At 40.4% G+C, this 23,373-nt stretch overlaps 2 protein-coding genes across 4 annotated transcripts in view; both read left to right on the top strand.

Annotated features, from left to right (window-relative positions):
* The window catches only part of SGMS2 (sphingomyelin synthase 2), a 36,805-nt gene extending 31,898 nt beyond the window's left edge, over positions 1–4,907 (top strand). For all 3 annotated transcript variants that reach the window (XM_013185316.3, XM_048066307.2, XM_013185315.3), the window contains exon 6: positions 144–4,907. In XM_013185316.3, coding sequence (XP_013040770.1) covers positions 144–347 — 204 coding nt within the window. In that variant the 3' untranslated portion in view covers positions 348–4,907. The remainder of the gene's footprint in view (positions 1–143) is intronic.
* Positions 4,908–11,977: 7,070 nt separating this feature from the next.
* On the top strand, positions 11,978–22,070 carry CYP2U1 (cytochrome P450 family 2 subfamily U member 1). The gene is made up of 5 exons (XM_048066305.2): positions 11,978–12,506; positions 15,546–16,178; positions 19,412–19,573; positions 20,610–20,777; positions 21,211–22,070. The coding sequence occupies exons 1-5, from the start codon at positions 12,077–12,079 to the stop codon at positions 21,387–21,389; spliced, it is 1,572 nt and encodes a 523-aa protein (XP_047922262.2). The 5' UTR covers positions 11,978–12,076; the 3' UTR covers positions 21,390–22,070.
* Positions 22,071–23,373: the final 1,303 nt, after the last annotated feature.

Here is a 23,373-nt window from a genome sequence, read left to right on the forward strand (position 1 = left end):
ATTTACCTGCATTTTTGCAAGACCATGTGCATATCTGCAAAGGCATGTTAATATTGCCTTTTTTGGTCTTAAATGATCATTAGTGCTTTAAACTGATTGTTTCTTTGTGTCCTTTTTCTCCTTACCTACTTCTGTCAATACAGACTCTAAAGGTCTCTTCGCAGACAAACTTTCTCTCTCGAGCGTGGTGGTACCCAATATTTTATTTCTTCGAGAAGAATGTGCAAGGCTCTGTTCCTTGCAGCTTTTCCTGGCCAATATCTTGGCCTCCCAGCTGCTTCAAATCTTCATGCAAAAAGTATTCACGGGTTCAGAAGACAGGAGAAGACAATGAAAAATCTACTTGAAGAAAAGCATCTGCTCTGTTTTTTACCAAAACTTTAATGCTGTAACCAAAGCTCTTAAGAGGACTATGCTAACTGAAGAAGTGGACCAAACTTCTGTGCAATTGATTGGAAAGACAATTGTAGATGAATATATTGCTATTTCGTAATGTTTTCCTATCATCACGCTGTACAGATCTATTCTACTCTTCAGTGCTAGTAGAATGCACCACTGATGGGACTTTTCCTGAAAGAAAATGGAGCAGGACTTTGCTTTACTAATGAGATAGAGGTGCCAAAGACCACATTAACACTTTCATTACTAACTATCGCTCATCCACAGAAGCACCCAAAAATGTCATCTTCAGAGATCTGGAGTGTAAGGGCAGACACATGCTAAACTGTAAAAGCACGATATCAGTGTATTGAAGTATACAAAAAATAACACAATTGTGGGAAGTGGTTTGTTTGCACTATCCTTGCTAATGAAGGTAAGACCTTTACGTGACTAGTAGAGCTGGAGGCGAGTCTTGAATATTTTCTACATGCTGTGGGCATGAATATCTTATGACCCTAAAATACTACTACCACTATTATCTTCCATATACTCTACTATATATCAATTTTTACATTTTTATTAATATTTTATATTTAAACTGTTGTGCTACCGGATAACTTTGCAAATTAGGAATAGCTGCTAACATCAGAGCTCAAGGAGCCTAAAACATTATTTTTTAGAAAGGATGCAATTTCAAAGTCTAAGTCTCTAACTGCAGTTCGGCCTTGTGTATAGAGCTATACAGTGACTGTTGGTGTATGTATATGCATATACACAAAAGCACACACTGTGTAGTTAAAAAACATGTTAACCAAAATTACTACTCATATGAAAAGAGTGATCATACTGTTGATAATTCAGGCAAAGTCCTGTTGACCTCATCTGCTTGAGAGACCGGGTCTGAAATGGGGCTATATTTAAAATGAACTTTTAATTTTAGTAGCTATTTCCTGCTGAAACTATGTAGCAAGTTTGCTTGGGAGCCATAGTTCCGCATCGAATTTATTTTTTTTACCTGTTGGCACATATTTCTGTGACTTAATTGGAAAAAAAACACACAAGGTAAATAAAAGCAACAGTAGCATTTCTTCAATTATTACCTGAAACCATTTCATAATAAATTTCACTGGGGTATAACTCATGCGAATTCCTTTTTTTTCCCCCCAGGGTTTTAGTCCAACTAAAATGGCTATATGAGCTTGTTGGCTGAGAATGTAGGAAACTACCATGGTGTAAACATGTAACAAAAATGCAAATTAACAGCTACCTGGTTCTTGTTGCTTTTTGTTTTGTATTGTTGGGGAAAAAAGCAAACTAGAAAACTAGCATACCATGCTTAACAACTCATTGTCTGTGTTCATTTCTGCAGTTAACTCAGTTTCGTTTCCAAGTCTTCAGTTAATCCTGATAGCAAAGCAAAAACTGCATTAAGAGTTGAGGTGGAAATGGTGTTTATTTTAACAATGTCTTGAACTGAGTAACACGTGTGAACATAGTTTAAATAATGACAACTTGTTTTTAAAAAGAATCCAGTTGAAGTATTAAAACGCAATACAGAGTATTCAAATGATTTTTTTAGTTAAGGGGATCAATAACTAAGTTGTACATGAGAATTAATGTGCATTTCAAATATTTTTGTGCGTTATCAAAGTAAAATACAATAAACAATGTTCCTTACAATATATCCTTGGCAAAACTTAGTTAAGAAATTCTGCTGATGTTTGGTTTTGTTACTTTAAATAAGCTTCTCAGAGTTTTCTAGCATGCCCCTGGAAGTTGCGTGTGTATGGACATACCTACACAGTCATTTGCTTGCTCCTTGTAGATCTTGAGCTGCTAAAAGGCTGGTATCAAAACACTTGCATAAAAGTCCTTTTCTTATTGTACCACTGAATTAGTTCAATGACAGTCTATAAATCTCCCAAGATGCTTGTTGGATCACTAACTTCATAGAGCATAATATCTTTTTGAAGCTGAACTCTAGGCTTTGATATCTTAAATATGTTCATGTTAAGCCACGTCTAGTAATACTATCTTCTAGAAAATCGTGAATGAATTTCACTAGTGTTAACCATGCCTTGAAAATAACATGATGCAAAGCATTCCAGTAAGGAGCTTAAACAGTGGCTTTCATCTGGTGGCTGAATAACAAATGCTTTGATAACATAGGTAACTAATCATCTGCATAGCCACTACTATGTCTCAGTGGGTTTTCTGTAAAACATCTGCCAAGTAGAATTTCTTCATGCAGGATTAGGTTTCTTTTTTTGCACAGGAAACTCCTATTGATGGAAGGAGAAAACATAACAGAATGAAAAGATTTTGCTTTTATTGGTCAATGTGAGCTTTCATTGTGCTGCTGAATTTGATAGAAACTTCTGTGGTAATGCAGAAGGAAAGTAAGTGGCAGCCCTAGTGCAAAATACTTGGTTCCTGTTCTGGCTCAATCCCACCTTAAGTGCTCAACTTTTCTGTGCTGTATCAAACACCTCAAAAGGGTGTGTGTTTAATTTACAAAAAAAAAAATCCTCTATCTCTATGGCTTTAAATTGTTCTTGGAAACTTAACACAGATGTGCTTGAAGACTTTTGGGGCCTATATATATGGTGATGAAATGGGGTAAGTAATGCTACATGGTAGTGCTTACTGCAGTAGTAGTCTATCCAATCCAAAACACAGCTGGTACATAAAAACTTTAAGAACATAGTGATTATTGTATATGAACTGTATGAAGCTGAAAGCAGTTCTAAGAGGGAAGGGGATTGCAGTGGGTGAGAAGAACAGGAGGATCTTGGGATTCATGTAACTTATTGGTCACTTGATTCTAGGCATATTTGGGCTATATATGCCCTGCTATTTAGCAGTATGTTATTTATTTTTCCTGGAGTTATGATAATCTTAGATGTCATGAGCTGCACCTGTACTATAACTATAAATAAAATGCTCCTTCTCTCTACTGAAGAGCATCTACATGTTGAACTCTAGGCACTTAACAAAAAGCTACACTTGAACACCTGGCTTATCAGCATGATTTGAATGCTGCTGGGTGCTCTGCACTGCCTAACTTTAGTCCAACGTTTATTGGAAATTCAAATGCCAAACTGCATTTAACAGCTTAACCTCAGCATTTAAAGTGTGCTGCTATGTTGTCATGCTGCAGATGCTTAATTCCGATGTCAGAAATGACTAACACTTGAAAGCACTGTAAATTGAGATGTCTGCTATGTGCTTAGCACTCCCTTGTGGATGTAAACGGTACTGGATGCTAATCATTCCCCCCTGTTCTTGGAAAGATAGCTACAGTTGGGGTAGTAACAAAAAGCTGTGCTAAACATTTGCTATGAACTGTAGCACTTTTTTTTTTTTTCAAAGGAGGGAGGAAAATCAAGACTCTTATGTTAAGATAATACATCCTTCATATAACTGAGAAACAAAGCTCAGTAATAAAATACTTGTGAGTTCTGGAATACTTCTAAGACATGAGAGAGAATTCTGTTAATTAGATCACTGCAAATCCTCTTACCCACATCTTAAATCTCAATCCGTTCAAACTCTGACTTTCTCCCATCATTAGTATCTGGGTAGATAACTTATCCTGCCTAAGTTTGGTACTGAACCAAATCCTTTGTCTCTTTTCAGCAGACATGAAGTACAACTTATGACTCTGGAGATCAGCTCCATTTAATTTCAGTGCAAGATGAAGTCTGCCCATTTACTATTAAAGGAACTTTCCCCACATCTTTTTCTTAACTTACCAAAGCTGTCTTAAAGATTCATGGGGTAACTTTAAAAACCTGCTCAATCTAGTGGGTGCATTGAACAAATATTTGGAACTAGTTTTCATTTCTGGCAGGCTTCACAGCTGTAAAGCTCCATTGGTACCTTTACCTTTACAAAATGTTTTGGACTTGCCTAGGAGTCTTCTGTAGGTGCGCAACACTAAAATGATTACTTTAAGACTGAATAATTCCAAGTTGAAGTGCTCTCCATACTGGGCACTAAAATTAATGGGACTTAAATTCTGTTACTGAAAAAAGGATCTTAAAAATAAATACTTCTGTTGGCCACTGTTCAAATGTGTTGCTGCTTAAGTGCACATAAAAATGTCCCAGAATGCCACCGAAGTAATTCTGCTTGTAAGTTAAGCTTCTTATGTTACTTTATGATGCTTTCCAGTGCAAGGGAGAGAAGAGTGCCAAGACACTGAGACTGAACAGAAAGCCTTTGCGTTTGTAGTACTTAAAAAGAAAAAGTAAGGAAGATGAATACATTGGAGTGATCGTACTATTGCTTTTTTTTTTACAAGAAATTGAGCTACTGCTACAGTTAACTTCCAAGTAAGGTAGAATTAAATTACATGCAATAGTGCTGTGAAGAATGTATGACTGGAAAGTAACAGGCACTATAAAGGCACTATAAAGTGAAGTGCTTAACAGTACAGATGCATGTCTGCTGTCAGCTGTACTGGTTCTCATCCATAATATCCCCTACAAGAAAAACATCGGGTAAGAGATGCTTATAGATTTTTTTTTAAAAAAAAAAATTAAATTTTTGTGAGCAGTTCCTCCAAGCTATTGCTAGTAGTTCTTGAAATGAGAACAAAGTGCTGTGATACTTACAATATACTGAACCTTGTCCTAGTTGGCTCAAGTTTCTATGGATTTAACTATTTGTTTAAACCTTATTAACCTAGAAAGTATGTAAGCTATCTCTGCCTAGCCTGAAATACTTATGACATGCTGCAGGAGAGAAGTTCTGCTTCTCAGCTCATTGTTTATTTCACTAACTAATCTTTTAGTTATAAAACACTTGATGTTTTAAGATGTAGTAAATTGTGCAGCTTCTAGCATGGATCTGAAATATTTCTTGGTGTTGAGGATTCTTTCTCTCCTGATGAAAGTTATCGCGTAAAACCAGAAGACAACTCATTTTCAGTGAAAGTGTTTTAATTCCTAGGGACTTGGAACTTAACAAATACTCTAAGAAGTTCACTTTCTGTGGTTAGTTGCTGTGGGCTAGCACTTAAAGATGCAACCCATTAAAGGAGGACAGGGCAAAACAGCTGTTGCTGGAAGAACATTTTCAATTCAGGTGACTCTTTGGTTGCATGCTGCAGGTAATCTTAACTATACCATAGTAGAAAAATGCTGTATTTACACTATTATGCTTAGCTGTATTCAAACGTGTTTTCAAATGATGCTCTACCAATTGGCACTGCCTTTCCTCTAGATGAGCATTGAATATTTGTCCTTCGCTTGCTGTATGGTTGTTCCTAAGAGTTTAGTTCTGGTAAACATCAATGGAAAAAATGTGGCTCTATTATATCTACAGTGCCTGAGGTGTCTTATAAAGTCTGTGTGTGTGAGTTTCCTCTAGCAGAAATGCTCATCCATGGCTTCAAACCATGACTATATAATATTAATTTCAGGTCTTGTATTTGCCTTCTCTGTAATAAGGTCTTCTAGTGTTGGTGAAACTGGGAAGATTTTACAGGGGAATCTACTTTGTGCCAACTGAGATTAATTTTCAGAAAGTATTTTTGCTAAAATATATCTGAAGATGACTTTTCTATTAAATGTGGTCAGAAACAATTCTGAACTCAAGGCGGAAAGGTGACCCAGGCACCAAGCACGCCTGTGCAGGGTGGTCTGTTCCGCATACACAATATTGGAGGTGGAACAAAGGTTTATCTTTTTACTGGGAAAAAAGAGTGGGTTTTACTTGCATAATAGGCTGAGCCATCTTCGCTTGTCCTTTGGGGATTCTTTCAGACCAAGGCCCAGCACCAGAAGTAGCAGCAGTTAGAAAGCATAGCAAAGATCACTTCAGTCCTTTCCATGCCTTTTTCTCCTTTGTAAAAGGCAGACCACTGTAAAGCCAGTTATAGGAGAGCTCTGTTTCAAGTCTGCAGTGTATGTAAGCTGGTATTACGTCCAGCGTGTGAGCTGCACTTGAAGTGAATGGGTCTGTTTGCATACTTCTTAAATTATTAGGGGACAGTAGGAGCGCTAAGAATATGGCGGGGAAATTTATCTCCCTGCTTGCTTGCAACTCCACCCAGTGAATTATATCTGTATGGACCTTAAACACTACAGCTGAACTTCAGCCTCTCCTCTACTTCGGTTAACTTGTTATCAGGGCTTCTTTATTACTGTAAAAGCTGGTTTTACATTCCAATTTTTCATATTTTGTGGCCATTCAAAATGCTGCTTACATTTCGCATAAGCTGCCTTGAGCTTCTATCTTTACTCACTTGCTTCTATTAACTACCTTCTAAATAGTGTGGTGCAGAAGAATGATGTACATCTAAGAAACCTTCTGGCTTGATTCATAATTTTGAAGCTATTTTTGCCAGTCACATCTTTGCACTACTTGCAACTTGAAATTATTTTCAAGTACAAAACCTACTATCCTGGGGCATGCTTCTTTGTCAGAAATCAACTGCTTTGAGAAATTCTTGCTCTGTGAATGTTTAGCATGTTCATTTTGGTTTATTGACTGATTCAGGAGGGCATGTCTGAGTGTGGTAAAGATGAGTTCTGGCTGTTTTGTGAGGCACCCAGGAACCTGAAAGAAAAAGAGGAAATGATCTGTGGGCTGCAGATCTTACCATTTCCATCTGACTTTGAGGAGAACTGCGGAGAACTCCAGAGGTTTCTGTTTAAAAACAACACAGGACATCACTTTTGACTGCAATATGGTTCTGTTGTCATCAGCCAACAGCTTTTCTTGTATTACTTCTCCTAGGTTGAATTCCTAGCTTTGTATGTTAATTGGAGCTATGTATCCAGCCTAGGAAAACCTATGCCAGAAGCGTCGGTGGCTGCTGAGGAACCAAAGGTGGTAATACAGGAATGCTGTGGGGTGTGCATGCTTAGATACCAATATATGGCCGCTTTCAATTGGTTTTTTTATGGCTTTGGGTCCAGTTCTACAAACACATGCAGCATAACGCTATTTTAAAATATGGTACTACTCTAAACCTTCTGTGCTGCAGTTTCTACTGATGTCTGCAAACTGGACATCCTTTTTATGCAAGCTGTTTCTAATTAGCAAGAGTTAGCTCTCAAATTGTAAAACTTTCAGGATATTGTGACACTTTCTAGTATGTCAGCAATTCTGGTTAAGTGGGTGACAACTCAGTGTTATAGTTTGCTGTATGCCATGAGATACTAGAGTTGTGATTTGTAAGACACTGCAATCTATGTTCACTGTATAAAAAACTATTGCACTAGCTGTACTTAAAAAAAAAAAAAGCAATAATGTAAGCATCTTATAGTTTATCTGAAAAGGTGCTATTTGTCATGATCACTTGCACTGTTGACCATGAATTTGGTAAAAATGTTAAAGAAACTTGTCCACTGTGGTTTACTCACTTGGCACGTAAGAGTTGAAACTTTTTATGGTCAGCCTATGCAATACTTTGGACTACTTACATGAACACACGTCTTTTAAAATCAAAAATCTGTCCATTTATGGTGCTAATAATCTCTTAAATTAAGAAAATTATCAAGAGCTGGTATTCTCTTCTCACCCATGAACATTAAGCAAAGCTGTTTTGACACCTTTTTCAATAAAGCAATTTCTCTATATTTTAAGCTTGTTCCAAATGCTTTTTATATAAATGACCCTTTTCTATTTATTTTATATAAAAAATAATTGTAAATATTTTAAATGCAGGAAGAAGTTAGGAGTGTATATTGGTGTAGACTAGAGGTCTGAGGCTGAATTTTCATATATACTTAGGATGGCTAATCTTTTGAAGCTTGGTCTAAAATGTAAAAACTATTGGGTAGGGTTAAGGCATAGGCTAATAATTTAAGAAAAATGTTCTCTGGTTTCATCACTATTGTTGAAGCCTTGAAGACAAAGAATGTGAAATAGACAAAACTGTATGAGAAGAACACTGATTACTATCTAGTGTAGGTGCATCTCTTGCTGAAGGTTTTGAAAAATATTTGTGTAGCCATATCTAAAGAGCAAAAGTGTAACTTCACAAAATTATCAAGGCAATTTATAGTCAGACTATGAATAAAGGCGAAAGAGCCTTAAACTAAGACTGAGACTATGGAAAAGTCAAGTCACTTTATAACTATTTTAAAACTTCACGAGCAACCTTTTAAGATAGAAAATTTTCTTGTGCCTTCTGTTGCAGAATATTTTTCTTTGTTGTTATTGTTTTGTTGCACATAATGAAGGGTAATGTGCTTCCTAATCACTTTAAATTGAATCTTCAGGCAGCAGTATCTATGTCTTCTCTCTGAGACAAATCAAACCCTTAAGCTCTTGTCAAAAGCTCCTTGCTTTTCAACTTGCAGTAGTGAAAGCACTGCCTGTAATATTTGGAAACTTTACTATAGCCACCTCTGAAATAAGTGAGATCTATGTATGAGAAAGTATGGAATAATCATTCCACTTCTGGATACTTGAACATACAGACTAGCTAAAAATTTCATCTGCAATGCACGTACAGATACACATGGGCAAGCAGGTTGCTCTGCTCCTCTGCTCTAAAGCAGTTGCGCCACAAGGTTATAATAAACTGCTATCTCTTATATACTGAAATAAGTTCTCTTGAATAATTTCCTTTTGTTACTTCAAGAAACAAACAAGCTTCTCTAAGATTTATTTTAAGGAACTTCTGTCTTTCCAAAGAATGTTCCAGTAATTTCACTTAAAGCAGAAACAAACAATTTAGGATAAAAGCAGAGTCAGATGGGTTTTTGGTTAAGATGGGTAATCTAGTGACAAGAGGCTGTATTGTCTCATTACTTCCCTCAGAGCTTGTTTTAGTGCTTGCTTTAGTAGTAGGAAATTTGGAAGAGCCAGAGAGAGAACGAAGTCATCTGCAACAGTTTTAAGTCACAGTGGAATATAACTTACTCATCTTAATTATAGACTGCCTCAGATAAAATTAGTTATCTTTTTCATTTACTAAAACAAGTGCAATATTAAAAATATTAACAAATAAATGACTGCATATATATAAACACCCTGCAAAAATGAAGCCTTTGTGAGCATGTGACATGCACTTGACTAGTTAGTGCAGATTTTTAGTGTTAGCACCTGTTCTGAGTTACAGAAATGTTTGCCAGTGCACCAGTCTTACTCAGAGAACTTCCAAGTATCTTCAATGTGCTTTTAACAAAGTTTTTTGCAAATAAAGTGCCTGTAAAAATAAACATCCAAAGGTTGCCTACAAGCTGAAATAAAGCATATGAAAACACAGCCCAGACTTAGAGAAAATAGGTGTTAAGACAGCAACTATATAGCTGTTGACAACATAGGCTGTTGACTGTTATATAGTCATTACTAAGTGTTGATAGGATTCAAAGGCTAAGATAAAATTTGAGAAAGGAATATTATATTGGTTTGGAGGGCTTACTTTAAACTTCCAATTCTGCTTTGGCCTTAATTCCATAATTTGGTTATCTTTAGTTCAAATCAATTCATATTTCTTTAATCTTTAAGTACTTAATGATTTTTTTTTACTCTGGTGGGGTTGTTTGCTTGTTTCAGGAAGATTTTGCCTGTTAAAAGCAGAATCAGCAAATGCTTCGATTACTCGGTCGAGGGCAAAACAGTTTGAGGAATGGATTTTCCTTAAGTGTATAAGTAAATGGGAGTTGTTTATTTTTTATCCCTCTCATAGTGGGACTAGGGAGGATTGATTTCCAAGAAAAGCATTATAGAGCTAAAGCTTGTACAGGTAGTTTGTAGGGATATAATAGGTTATTAAGAAAGTAATCAGTTATATTTTGCTGTTAATTTTGTTTTAAAATGAGGCTGTTTGGTTCTAATCTTATTTGGAACAACTTTGACTTTATTGTTCCAACAATTGTTATTTTTAAATATTCTACATCCATTTAATATTTCAGAGTAAAGTTTACATTTGATTAGTAAAGTCCCTTGAAATTACGAAAATACTTTAACAAAACTCATGTGAAATTTAACCTCTGAGCAAGCCAGAAGTGTCCATGTGCTACTGAAACCAATCTTTCAATTGCATATGGGGTGAAGGAGGATTTCTTTAGTCACTTCCCAAATGAGAAGGCTGAGAAGGAAGTGAGACTAGATTACTTTTATGTGAAGAAAACTAATGTAAAGCAAACTAATGTTTTTTTCAGCTACGCTGAATAGCTTAGTTTATTTTCAGACTGCAGAACATAAAGCTTTTCTTGAGACTCTGATTCAAAGTTCCTTAATTCAGCTAAATTTTCATGTTACCTCATGCTGTATCTTTCTAACAGATGTCCTTTTTTTTGTGAATGTTGTAATTAACCACTGAATTTCTGCCAAATATGGATGAAAAAAATCTGCATTCTGTTCTACTTTACACTAATTTAAATGTGCTCTTAGTTTCCACTTTGTTTCCTCAGTGGCTAGTAAAAGATATGCTTGCTGTTGATATTAAAGAGATTACATCCACTTGCCTTAATTGCTGGGAGAAAACCTGACCTTGACCCTTTGAAACTTTACCTGTGTCCAAAATTCCTGTAATTTCTGTATTACTGCAATAAAACCTTTTTAATATAGTCCAGCTGTTGGCCAAGAGCTGCTTGTCATCTTTTCTCAAAGGTTCAACTATTAAAAAAAAATTCCAATGGCAAGCACTGCTCTGTTGTTGTTGTTGGTAGTCACTTTTACAGGTGGTGTACTTGTATTTTGCCCCGTGTTTTCCTCTTTTCGTGAGGGAGAATGAAAAGCACTTAGTAAAATCACTGGTGCTCCTGCAAAGGGTTTTGAAGAGCATGCATTAGCATCTTTCAACACCCACCTCCCTTTGTAGGTATTAAATTTTAGTTTAGGGAAGAAATTGCTTTGAGGTGTAATTTCAGAGGGACAAGGGCACTACCCCCCCCCCCACCTCCTCTTCCCCCCGAAGCCCAGGTTCTTCTTATAGGAAGGATGAGAACTAAAGGCACCTTCCCTCTAAGAGGACTGTCTAGGCCCACGACGCCTTTCTGTGTGGTCATCCGTCCACCAAGAGCAGTTATTTGGAGCTGTGCTCCTTGTAGTCCTTGGCTGTATGAATACAGGAAAAATTTGGTGTATTACACGGGACCTATAAGCTTTAGTATTTGGTAAGGGAAAGAAGGATGGTCTATACTTCCAGCTTTTCATCTAAAGCCCAATAAAAAATAGATTAAAAAAAAAAAAGCCTCTTTGGATAAATGGTGTTTGAACTTGAGTCACCGTGAGTCACTTCTCCCAGTTGTGAGAAGTCAGTGACCGTTTATGAGACAGAGCTGCTGACATTTATTCAAACCTGACTTAAATTATAACGTTGGAGGAGGAGGAAAACAAGAGGGGAGCTACTTCATTGCAATAGGTGCCCTAGACCTCCTTGGGGAGATTTTGGTCGGTATTTTCACAAATGCTTTTGCAACCACCCCCCTCAGCGCAGCGTGCCGCAGCCCCCCCCCCCCTTTAATTTTTGAACCGGGCCAGCTTCTGGGCTCCCTGTAAAAGCTTGGGGTCGCCTTTAGACGCCGACGCCCCCTCCAGAGCCGCCAAAAACTAATCCCTCTGGCACATTTCTGTCGTTCGTGGCTTTTACTGGCAGCGCACGGCGGCGCGGCCCGGCCCCGGGGCGGGCGGTGGGAGGGAGACGGGGGCGGTCGGGCCGCCGCAGGCCTCGCCTCCGCCATCTTAGGGGGAGCCGAGCGCGGCCGCGGGGTCGCCGCCCGAGGGGATGGCGGCGGGGACGTGGCTGCTGCGGGTCCCCACCGCCACCGAGCTGCTGCTGGCGGCCGTGTGCTGGCTGGGCTGCTACTGGCTGCTGCTGCGGAGGCGAAGGGGGGCGCCGCAGGGGCTGCCGCCGGGCCCCGCGCCCTGGCCGCTGGTGGGCAACTTCGCCTTCGCCCTGCTGCCGCCGCCCCTGCTGCGGAGGTGGGTGCTGGAGGTGTGGGGCCGCGGCCGGGGCTCCGCCGTCTTCTCCCCGCACGTCTTCCTCACCGGCCTCACCAAGATGTACGGCAGCATCTTCCGGCTCTTCGTGGGCAGCCGCCCCTTCATCGTCCTCAACACCTTCGGGGCGGTGCGGGAGGCGCTGGTGCACAAGGCGGAGGTGTTCAGCGACCGCCCCTCCGTCCCCATCGTCCTCATGATCACCAGAAAGAAGGGTAAGGGGATGGGGTTGGGGTCGGGGGGAGGCTGGCAGGGCCCGGCTGCCGGCCCTGCTTCACCCTCCCTTGGAAAAATTAAAGAATACGTGAGGTTCCTGAGCGACATCAGTAGCATCTCCCTGCCTGACAGGGGCAGGATGCGGCGGTGCCTCGGAGCAGGGAGATAGGGCAGGATTAGGTTGCCTTTAATTGCAGCGTTTAATGAACGTGCTGGCATTTAGCGTGGATTGCAGATGGAACAGGTGAGCGTGCGGAATGGCAGCACTGCGGTGCGTGCGGCTAACGGCGTCCCAAGGCCCGAGATGCCTGGTTGCGTTACCTCTCGCTGCGGTGGCGGTGTTCGTGCAGGGCTGCGAGGAGTAGCTGGGCTGTCGTCCTGCGGCTTTGCGAGCTCAGCTTTACCCTGAGAAGAAGCTGCAGGTACTTTGGCAGTGGCGTGAAATGACTGCGTGCTCCCCCAGTTCTTACCCAGGTGGCGATGGCCAAGCGCCGACTGCAGTTTGGTCCCCTAGGTACGTGGTCTGAACCCATTACTGTTGCTGAGATGTTTGCAGGTGGCTCTTCTGCGTGCAGAGTTGGGTATACCCCTGTGGTTTTTGGTTTTTTTAATAGGTCGAAGAGAGTTCATTATTGTTTGCGAAAGAAGGGCATGGGGAGCTTAAACACGATGATGATGTTGCAGTTAGTTTCTTCGCGTTTAATCCTTAGGTCCGTTACAACCTCCGTGTTTGTGGAATACTTGCTTTCCTTTTTCAGTTTGGGAGGGGTAGCACAAGAGGCTTATCAGTATGATTACTCTATTGAGAAACCGGTTTATCTTTTATTTTCAGGGCCAGGAAAATCCATTGGTTAAGTGCCTGAGACTTGTTATCTTCGATTTTGTGCTGCGCTAGAATTACCCCAATTAAGATAAGAGGAAAGTGAGGGACCTAGACTGTATTTATTAAAAAGCAATCAGGTACCATAGCTGCGTTTTTTTTAATGAATTAAAAAAAAAAAAAAGAGATGGGCTAAGGATACTGCTTTAGCAATATTAGTCAGATAAATCTTACTGGTGTGCAATTTTTACAGTGCATGAATATTTTTAGGTCCCATAAGTTCAGCAAGGACCGAGGGAGGAAAGGGGAAGAGCAGCTAGTCACTAGAACAATTTTAGCTATGCTGCTGTAAACAAACAAAACCACAGCCCACACCAGCCCCAAGCCCTGAAAAGCCAGGTTGGTTATTGATTGGGCAAATTCAGCCCCAAATAAACCTGTTCTCTCACGGCCCTTCCACGCATTTGATGACACCAGTGCTACCAGGAAACTTTACATGAAAAAGGGGTTCTGTTTTTAAAGTGCCAGATAATAGACATTTGAATAGGTTTTCTAAGGATTGTGTTTGTACAGAGAGAGTGAAATGAAGCTGATTTTCAGCTTATACTGACTCATCCTAATGTTCTGCATATTTTGTTTAGGACTTTTGAAACTGGGTCATGTGTTTATATTTTTCAGTCCATTGTTAATACTACAAATAATGTAATCAGACAATGTGGCTCTAAAGCTTTCCAGCTTTATGTTATATTGAACTATTATACCTCTGGGATTGCAGACCCTTCAGGGTACAGCTGTCTCGCGTATCTGCAAATTTCTGTGTTTCTATCTATAGATTTCTTATTTGTTTATCCTCCTTTTTGTCTTAGGGGTTATGAACATGAAGCCTTAGTAGGAACATAGGTGACATTAAGTATTGAAAAATGGTGCGTCTTCTTGTTGCCAATTTCTTGTGGCCATTTCTCTTACATTTAAACTTAGCATTAAGATTTGCTGTTGACAGAAGAATTGATGTTGCTTTTATAAAGTAATGTTTTATTTCCGGAAAAAAAAATAAATCTGATGATGTCACTGCATTAGGAGAACAAAAGCAAAACTAGCCCTTGTTTTGGTGACTTCAAACATTCTCAGGTTAACCAAGGAGTCCATCAGAGGTAGCTGGTAGTGTATTTTGGTTTTGCAGCGGTACCTCTGGTGTGGTCTGTTAGTTTAACAAGAGATGTTTCTGTTTGTAAATGAGCAATATTTACATGAAGCTAAGGAGTTGAATAGTGTTTCGTAATGATATAATTATGCAGAACGTGTGCCTAGAGGCACCAAAATTGTGGAGATGCAAGTCAGGTTGGCTCTGAATCTGTCTTCACCTTCCCTGGGTATTTGCAGCACGCGTATCCCTTACTTCGATTTTAGCTAAAGAAAAAACATTGGTTATAATAAATATGTGGTGCTTCCAACCAGCTGGGCAGCTGAGCTCTACCACGACAGCTCTCTTACTACTTTTCCTCATAGGGAAGGAGGGGGAGAAAGTATGATGAAAAGGGCTCAAGGGTTGTGATAAGGACAGGGAGAACACACAACAATTATCTTAACTGGCAAAACAGACTCAGCATAGGGAGATTGATGAAATGTATTACCTATTACCAACAAGCTAGAGCAGTGAGAAACTAAAAACACCTCTCCTGCCCTGTCCACCTTCTTCTACATTCTCCCCCCAAGCAGTGCAGGGGAGTGGGGGCTGCGGTCAGTCCCTGATGCTTCGTCTCCACCGCTCCCTCAGGGTCCCCCTCTGTCCCTGCTCCCCGTGGGGTCCCTCCCACGGGATGCCGTCCTTCCCGAACTGAGCCTGCGGGGGCTGCCCACAGGCAGCAGCTCTTCAGGAACTGCTCCCACACGGCTCCGTCCCACGGGGTCCATCCCCCAGGAGCAAACTGCTCCAGCACGGGTCCCCCACGGGCGGCAGCTCCCCCCAGACCCCTGCTCCACCGGGGGCTCCTCCACGGGCTGCAGCGTGGAGATCTCTGCCGTGGGACAGGGCTTCCCAGGGCTGCTGTAAAGAAGTTTTGGGAGAGCTGTGTTCCTCCTCTAGCTCCTAGCCCAGCGCTTGGGACAGAGTTGCCGTGTAACTTTTCCTTCTCTTCTGGCTTAGGGATCGCAGGCCTGGGTAACTGTTTCCTCTTGCAAACAGAACAGCTTGGTTTCAGACTGTTTCTTTCTCTTCCAGGTGTTATTTTTGCACCTTACGGCCCTGTCTGGAAGCAACAAAGGAAATTCTCTCTGTCAACACTGCGGCATTTTGGAGTGGGAAGACATAGTTTAGAGCCTAAGATCATAGAGGAGCTGAAGTTCATAAAGGAGGAAATGCTGAAGCACGGAAAGGAGGCATTTAATCCTTTTCCGATTATTCGCAACGCGGTGTCCAATGTTATCTGCTCCATGGCCTTTGGCAGGCGTTTTAACTATGAAGATGTCGAGTTCAAGACGATGCTGAAGAACATGGCCCGCGCACTAGAGCTAAGTGTGAACAGCTATATGATCCTGGTCAACATCTGCCCGTGGCTGTACTACCTTCCCTTTGGGCCTTTCAGGGAACTTAGAAAAACAGAGTTAGATATTACCGCTTTTCTAAAAAAAATAATTGCACAGCACAGGGATACGCTGGATGCAGCAAATCCCAGGGACTTCATTGATATGTACTTCCTCCATGCGGAAGAGCAAAAGAACAACAAGGAGAGCAGTTTCAATGAAGACTACCTGTTTTTTATCATTGGTGACCTGTTCATAGCAGGCACAGACACAACTTCCAACACGATCTTGTGGTGCCTGCTCTACATGTCCCTCTATCCAGATGTGCAAGGTAAGACTAAGTTTATTCTAGGTGTTTTATTCCAGACTGTAAAACTCTAGGTGGATTTTCAGAAGCAGAAGCAAACAGCTGCACTATAGAAGTCATTAGGAGTGCTGCTACTACACGTGTATGTGCAACTTGAAAGGCTGGTATGTAGAAAGACAGGTACCCTGCTCTGGTATGATGATCTTTAGGTTAATGCTGTATACTAACTATCTAAACTGCTCTTTATGCTGTGTCCATGTATTTCTTCTGCTTTGGGACAACTTTATCTTTTCCAAGCAACTCAAGTGAACCTTGGCTTTTTTATTTAATTAGTTTTCATTTTTTTGGCAATTGTGGCATTCCAGGCCTATAGTGGCAATGTAGTAACATATAGTGGTAAACTCTGCTTTCAGGCCTCCGTGAGCAGGGAGGTTCCTGACCCTAGTGACAGAGTCTGGGGAAGTGAAGCACTGCCCACTGTAGGGGAAGATCGAATTAGATGCCACTTAAGCAAATTGGGCTTACACAAGTCCACTGGGCCAGCTGGGATGCAGCTGAGAGAGGTGGTTGATGTCAGCTGCTGATGTCAGCTTACCCTATCAGCCGGGAACAGTTATGGAAGTTGGGTAGGTTGCAGGTGACAGGGTGAAAAAAGGCAAACGTCTGCCCTCAGTGAGGTGAATTTGATATTGAAGTTTGGATCAGATAACCTCCAGAGGTTCAACCCAGATTATTTGATGGTGCTATAATCAAGTTACCATTTGTGATAGAGTTGTCCAAAACACTTTGTGGTTTCTTGTGGATATCAAAAATACCGGTGGTATTGGAGACATTACAATATTAAAATAGTAGTTGCTAGAGTTATATTTCAGGATTTCTTAAGTTTCCATCAACAAAGACTAAAAATTCATTTTTGTTAACTATTTTTCTGTACTACATCTTGGTACAGCACATGTAGTTGGAAAGACAACATTTTTTAGTACTGTTTAGCAAAGTTAACGTGTTGAATGTGAGCAAAATAAAACAAATGATTTATTAATTTATTAGCAGCTTCTTCTAAAGTCCTACATAGCAAGTACCTTCCACTAGACGGATTGTCAGGTGTATGCAGAATGGAAACCTTGGCAAGATGGACAGTTTCTACCTGGGTAATTCTACTTCAGTTTGTAATAGTGAAGCATTTTCCCTTTGTCAAGATTTCTTGCTAACCTAGAGGGAAGAAGGGTAAAACTTAAGTTATTTAAGAACAATATAAACCAGGAATACTTTTATCAAGTACCTGAGATTTTGAGGTTTTCAGGGACTTCAGTTGCTTTACAAGTTAGCAAATAGATATTGTTTACAGCCCCTATCTGTCTGGAATAATCTCTTTAAATAGGTCAGGATCATAGTTTGTTGTACAAATAATCTGTGTCAACACAAACTGTTGAGCAAAGGTTGCAAAATAGGGTATCACTTCAGTATATGGCAGACAAGGTTCACAAAGGACAAATTTGAAACAGTATCGCATGGGCTCATTCTTCTGTTTTTTTAATGATCCTGGGTTATCACTGCTTGACTTGATAGGCAGTTACAAGAATTAGATATGTTCTAAATTACACAAGTGGTATCTGGAAGGGTTTTGTGGTGTTGCTTTTTTTTTTTTTCTTTTTTTCTCCCTGTCAATATGTTTGTCTTACTTCCTACAGGAAATACAAGAAATGCATAACTTCCAGCAGTAGAGAATGATGCAGACAGATACTTTCTGGACAGGCAAATGAAGGGCTGTTTGGGGTCGGGGGAAATCAGGAAGTATGTATTTGTCTGTGGAAGGCAGTTTCTCTTTTTACATGGGGAAGAGAAGAGGGATATGTGTGAGTGCATGCTCACTCCTGCGTGTGCATGGATGGAGGCAGCAGGGAGTACTTTGTTTCGGTCTGTTCCCTGACTTGGTTTTGGCCCTGGACTTCTGAAGATCTGTGAGATTTTTAAATACATGAAGTGTAGTGGAGCAGGTACCAAGGGCCACACCATTAGCAGACCTCTTACCGTTCAGGTATTTTTTTGTTGTGTGTTCTTCATAGGAGAACTTGTTTTCCTAGCAAACCCAATAGGTGGCAGCAAATGTTCACTGAACACAGCCCATACAGCATTTTGGGGTGCTTCTCTCTCTCTGAAACCAGGAAACTTTCTGCATTGGGCTTTTATTTAATCTGGAGTCGGCACTAGGGAGAGAGAAGAGCAAAAACTTTGAACTCTCAGAAGCCTGGATTCCGTATCTTGGAAAAGGGAAGCTGGACAACCACAAAATATTCAGGATATCAAGGGTGGAACATGAAAACTGACATTTTATTTTGGATGAAAGGCTAATTTTGGTGTCTTCTCCTCTTTCAAGATTGTCTTTTGCTGTGTAGCCACATTCCAAGTTCCCTGGAATAAAAGCAGCAGAATCCAGTCCAAGGGCGAAGGAAATCTTGCATCTTGGAAACTTCTTTTAATAGAACTTCTTGTGCTGAGCCTTTAGTGAGAAGAAAGGGACAAACAAATACTTTGACCCTTTTTGCTTTACAAGAATGAGAGTGGAGATTAGCTCATGAATTTATGTTTTTCCTTTGCAGAAGGGCTGTGTGGGGGAAGGAACATCTGATGCCTTCCTGGGGAACTGGGAAGTAGCTGAGTTTGGGTTCTGTGAACAGAAAGTAGGAAACAGCAAGAGCGAGTTGCGCGTCTGTAATGCATGCAGTAACAGCACCAGAATACCTGCTCCAGAGTGGAGTATCCAAAGCAACTGCATTGAAATCTTTCCCATCTCTTCACCACCTTTTCCAGTTTAGAGAACTGACTTTTTTCAGGGACCAGAGACCAGCTGGAGCACACAGTGCATGCAGTCTCTCTTTGTTCTTTTTTAATTCTGGCCGGAAACTTGATGCTTTCACCATTCAAGTTACTGTATAGTTAAATGGCAAACTGAGGTTACTATTACAGTTGGATCTGGAGCAGAACTTTCCCTGTACTTATGCAATACAGCAGTGCTATCAGTGTCTGTCCTGTCAGTAGCTGTACTCTGGACAGTTGTCTAGATCGTGCTTGGTTATTTTTTTCTTAAATGAGACTGTTCTGCAGGCTTCTGCTGGCATAGCTATTTCTGCTAGGAAATCATGTCTTGCAGTCGTTTTTGACAAATCTGTGTATACAATGAAGCACAGACAAGTGAAATTGAGATTATGCCTTCTCACGTATTGTGCGTCTTTTTTATTTTTCTCACTCCCTCTGAATAGAGAAGGTTCATGCAGAAATTGAAGCAGTTCTAGGACGTGACAGAGTTCCCTCTCTTACCCACAAGGCTCAAATGCCCTTCACAGAGGCAACCATTTTGGAAGTGCAGAGGATGACTGCAGTGGTTCCCCTTTCTATTCCTCGAATGGCTTCAGAAACCACTGGTAAGCATTTGTAGAGACTTGTTAGTACAGTGTTTCTTTTGTGGGTGAAAATCTGATGGGACATCTGGTGAGAGTTTACAAAGGCCTCATTTATGTATTGAGACGTGTAACTTAAGTATGTAAAATGCCATTTAGAGAGTGGGTGGGCTCAAGATATTCACCTAGGTAAGCAGCATGTCTGACCTAACATCCAGAAGTTTTCTAATTTAGAGTTTCTTTTCCAGGGGTCAGTTTGTGTTAACTAAAGTGCTTAGTGGTAGTTAAAAGCTGAGAGGCCACCTTTGTATCTGAACAGCAGAGTTGTTTTTGGCTATCTGACATAGAGGTCCGAAAATACTAATTCCGAGTAGCTGGTTTGCTAAAGCTGAAAGGCATGTACCATACAGAAAACTATAATAAATATTCTTTTCAAAGTCTCTTTGTTGGCTATGTTTTTGTAAACATAGCTGAGAACTGGTTTAAGTCAGTGGGAGGTAGCAGTACTTGGCTTTCAAATCCAGTACTGAATTGATTTGCTTTTTTAATGTTTTTGCTTGCAGGACAGTGAGGTGCAGCAAGCTGAAATGAGGCTAGTCACTTCAAAACCCTTTTGTGCTTACAGTTCAAAACCCGTCCCTCTTCATTATCTCCATCTTCGCTGTGCTGGGTCTCTGTGGCAGCACAGGATCGGGAGGAAACTGGGTCACAACGCTTCCACTCAGCAGCGTGCATTTCTGACTGCTGCTGCAGCTGTCGTATTGGCACGCTGAAGGAGGCCTTGGAGAAGAGTAACGTGACTGAGGCTTCTCAGCTGCCTTTTCCCTGCAGGGAGCTGTTGCCCTAGTTTGGTGTCTTTCTAGCTGCGCTGGCCTGCGTGATGCTGACCTGGCAAGGCTAGCAGCAGTCACCTTTGCCTCAAGCTCCTGCTACATTTGCAACCCACAGCTGGGGTTCTGTCTAATTCTTGTGGTGTTTTCTAGTCTTCTTTTTTAATAAGTTGTCTGTGTGTGCTTCTAGCAGTTTGTCAGATCCTCTGTCTTTGTGCTTTTGTTTAAAGTGCTGCAGGGATATACTATTCCTAAGGGCAGCGTGATCGTGCCCAACTTGTGGTCAGTGCACAGAGATCCTAATATTTGGGAGAACCCAGATGACTTTCAGCCAACAAGATTTCTGGATGAAAATGGCCAGCTAATTAAGAAAGAGGCATTCATTCCTTTTGGAATGGGTAAGATATCCACACACAGTCATTAGCTGCTTGGGGGCGGTGGTGTTTTTCAAGCATAGGGCCTCAGAGGTGTGAGATTTAAAAGGACTCACAGGACTTACTACAGAGCTTGTTTTATTATTTCATTTGGTGGCTTGCAAAATGGGTTGGGTTCCTCAGAGCTCCAGTTGCCAGGCAGAAATGGGAAATGATGAATCTTACTTTGACAATACTTTTCCTACGGATGTAAATGCTGTTTATGTCAAGCAGTAAACCTAAGCAAAATTCAGACTCAAATACTGGAGACCAAAGCTTTGGAAGTCTGTAACTTACTCATAGCTTGAGCAATTCTGCGTTTGGGATATGCTAGACTAGGAAATGCATGTTGCGTGTGTGTTAACAGATGGATCAACAGCATAAAACAGTAACACATCTCTTTCTAACTGTTCTTTAGGTAAACGTGTGTGCATGGGAGAGCAGTTGGCAAAAATGGAGCTGTTCTTAATTTTTGCAAGTCTAATGCAAAGTTTTACCTTTGTGTACCCTGAAAATGCGACAAAACCATCTATGGAGGGAAGGTTTGGTCTAACGTTAGCTCCATGTCCATTCAAAATAATAGCTTTGAAGAGATGATGCAGTGTCACAACCGATGAAACAAAGAAATACTGCACTTTTTAATTCCAGCTTTATTTTCTTTCCAGCTTATTTTGATAATTTCTTACCAGAAAAACGGTGACTGTGTAGGCTTTCATTTCATATCAGTGAGAAAGATCCATTTACAGTTCTGGAAAGAAAACATTCTTTTGGTTAGCTGTTGCATTCCACAGATGAACTGACGATATAGTTTGCAATTTGATATTAAAACTTGCTGGGCTTGAGCCCTCTGTCTGTTAAGCTAATACTGTCCATTTGTCAAATGTTAATTATGGAAGAATGGTCCAAAACATCTGTTGATACTTTAATGAATAATGATTATTATTTTGGTAAAAGCAGAATGTGAACATTTAACTTACCAAATATGTGAAGGACATCGTCTAATACCAGAAGAATTAACGATTAACAGGGTATTAGCCTTTTCTGTATAAAGAAACATTCTAGCAGAGCCTAAATAACAACAAATCTTTTTTTCAAAAGGACTAAATGACACTTGTTTTAACCTTGGAGCATTCTTTCTCGTGAGGAAGTCATAGGTGTAGACTGAATCAAATCAGTCCCGATTCCTGGATCCAAACTTCCTTGACTGTCAGGGCTCACTGTAAACACGACATACATGTAGCAACTTAAAAAAACAAAACAACAACAAAAAAAAAAACACATGCCAGGCTCACTTGGAGGTCAAACAAATCCTTGGACATACCACGTTCTTAACCTGGGGGTGTGAAAGGAGTGTGCAGCCTCTGGGCGCAAATGTTTTATTCCTAAACATAAGAGCTGATTTCCCTAGCACAAAGCAGAAGTCTCTTTTCTCTGGTGCCAAACAGATACTTGTGACTGCATCTGTGCTGTCACTTTGCATTCTCTGTTATCCCCGCATCAGAAGTGAGGTTTGTTCTCTGGCTGCAGCCTGGATGAGACCAACAGCCTGCTCACCAGGGAGACCTCTGCGTGGATAATCCTGAAGCTGGGGCTTGCACTCAGGATTTTCTTGTACGGGCAGTGAGGATAGTGCTGCCATAACCTTTATGGTTTTGGGAGCTGGAGTCTTGCGTCAAATGCGCATCAATATGACACTATGGACGTAGGTCTTAAACACTTAGGCATATAAAATGAGGAATCTGACAAACATGAGGTCTGACTATAGAGGATGTCTCTTTGGTATCTTCCAAATGCAGTAAAAAGATCTGTAGTACATATAAAAGTAATATGACAGGACCTTACTCTTTTCTCATGCAGAATTTTGGTGCTGTTGACCACTGTCAGAACGAGCATCAGGGAAACCTGTTAGGTATTTCAGAACGGGGCACTCAGTAAAGCCATTTAAATAAAAAGATCTCTCAAATGTCAAAAGTAGTCTTTGAGGGATGTGTAACAATCAACCTTTACATAATTTTCTTAACAATCCTTAAACCTCTTTATATACCTGTTGAGCTGTCAGAGTTTCATATTAGATGAAATAAATACGTATGTATTCTAAGGTTTTTTTTTTCCGAATTGGAAATATAGAAAATACTAGCAGTGCTTCTGATGTCAAGTTTACAAGACTGGAATGTGAAATAGACTGTAAAGTGAAATTGGGAATTCTGTAGCAGAATTTAAACCTAAATTGCAGAAGAAAATTCAATCCGTAAGCTTTAAATTAGCTCTGTTTCTGTCACTTTTTAACTCAAAGTTTTAAAGCCAACTCGTGCCTAGCAAAGACTGTAAGATACTTTGGGTTTCAATTAAGCTTTTCCTTAGCCGTTGTAAATAACACAATGGCTTAGTTTCTGAATAATGAATTTTTTTGGTCTGGTACCCCACTGTTTTTGTGAGAACTTCCAGTTCTTATAAAATCTAAGTTTTTACTGTATAGGTTAGCCCATGCTTGTGGATGTTTGTTTGTTTGTTTTTTTGGTATGAAATTTTTGAAAACCAAATTGCACAATAAGAAGGTGAGTTTGCTACCATTGCTAATTAA

This window comes from Anser cygnoides, chromosome 4, assembly GCF_040182565.1.
Source record: "Anser cygnoides isolate HZ-2024a breed goose chromosome 4, Taihu_goose_T2T_genome, whole genome shotgun sequence".
Classification (NCBI taxonomy): domain Eukaryota; kingdom Metazoa; phylum Chordata; class Aves; order Anseriformes; family Anatidae; genus Anser; species Anser cygnoides.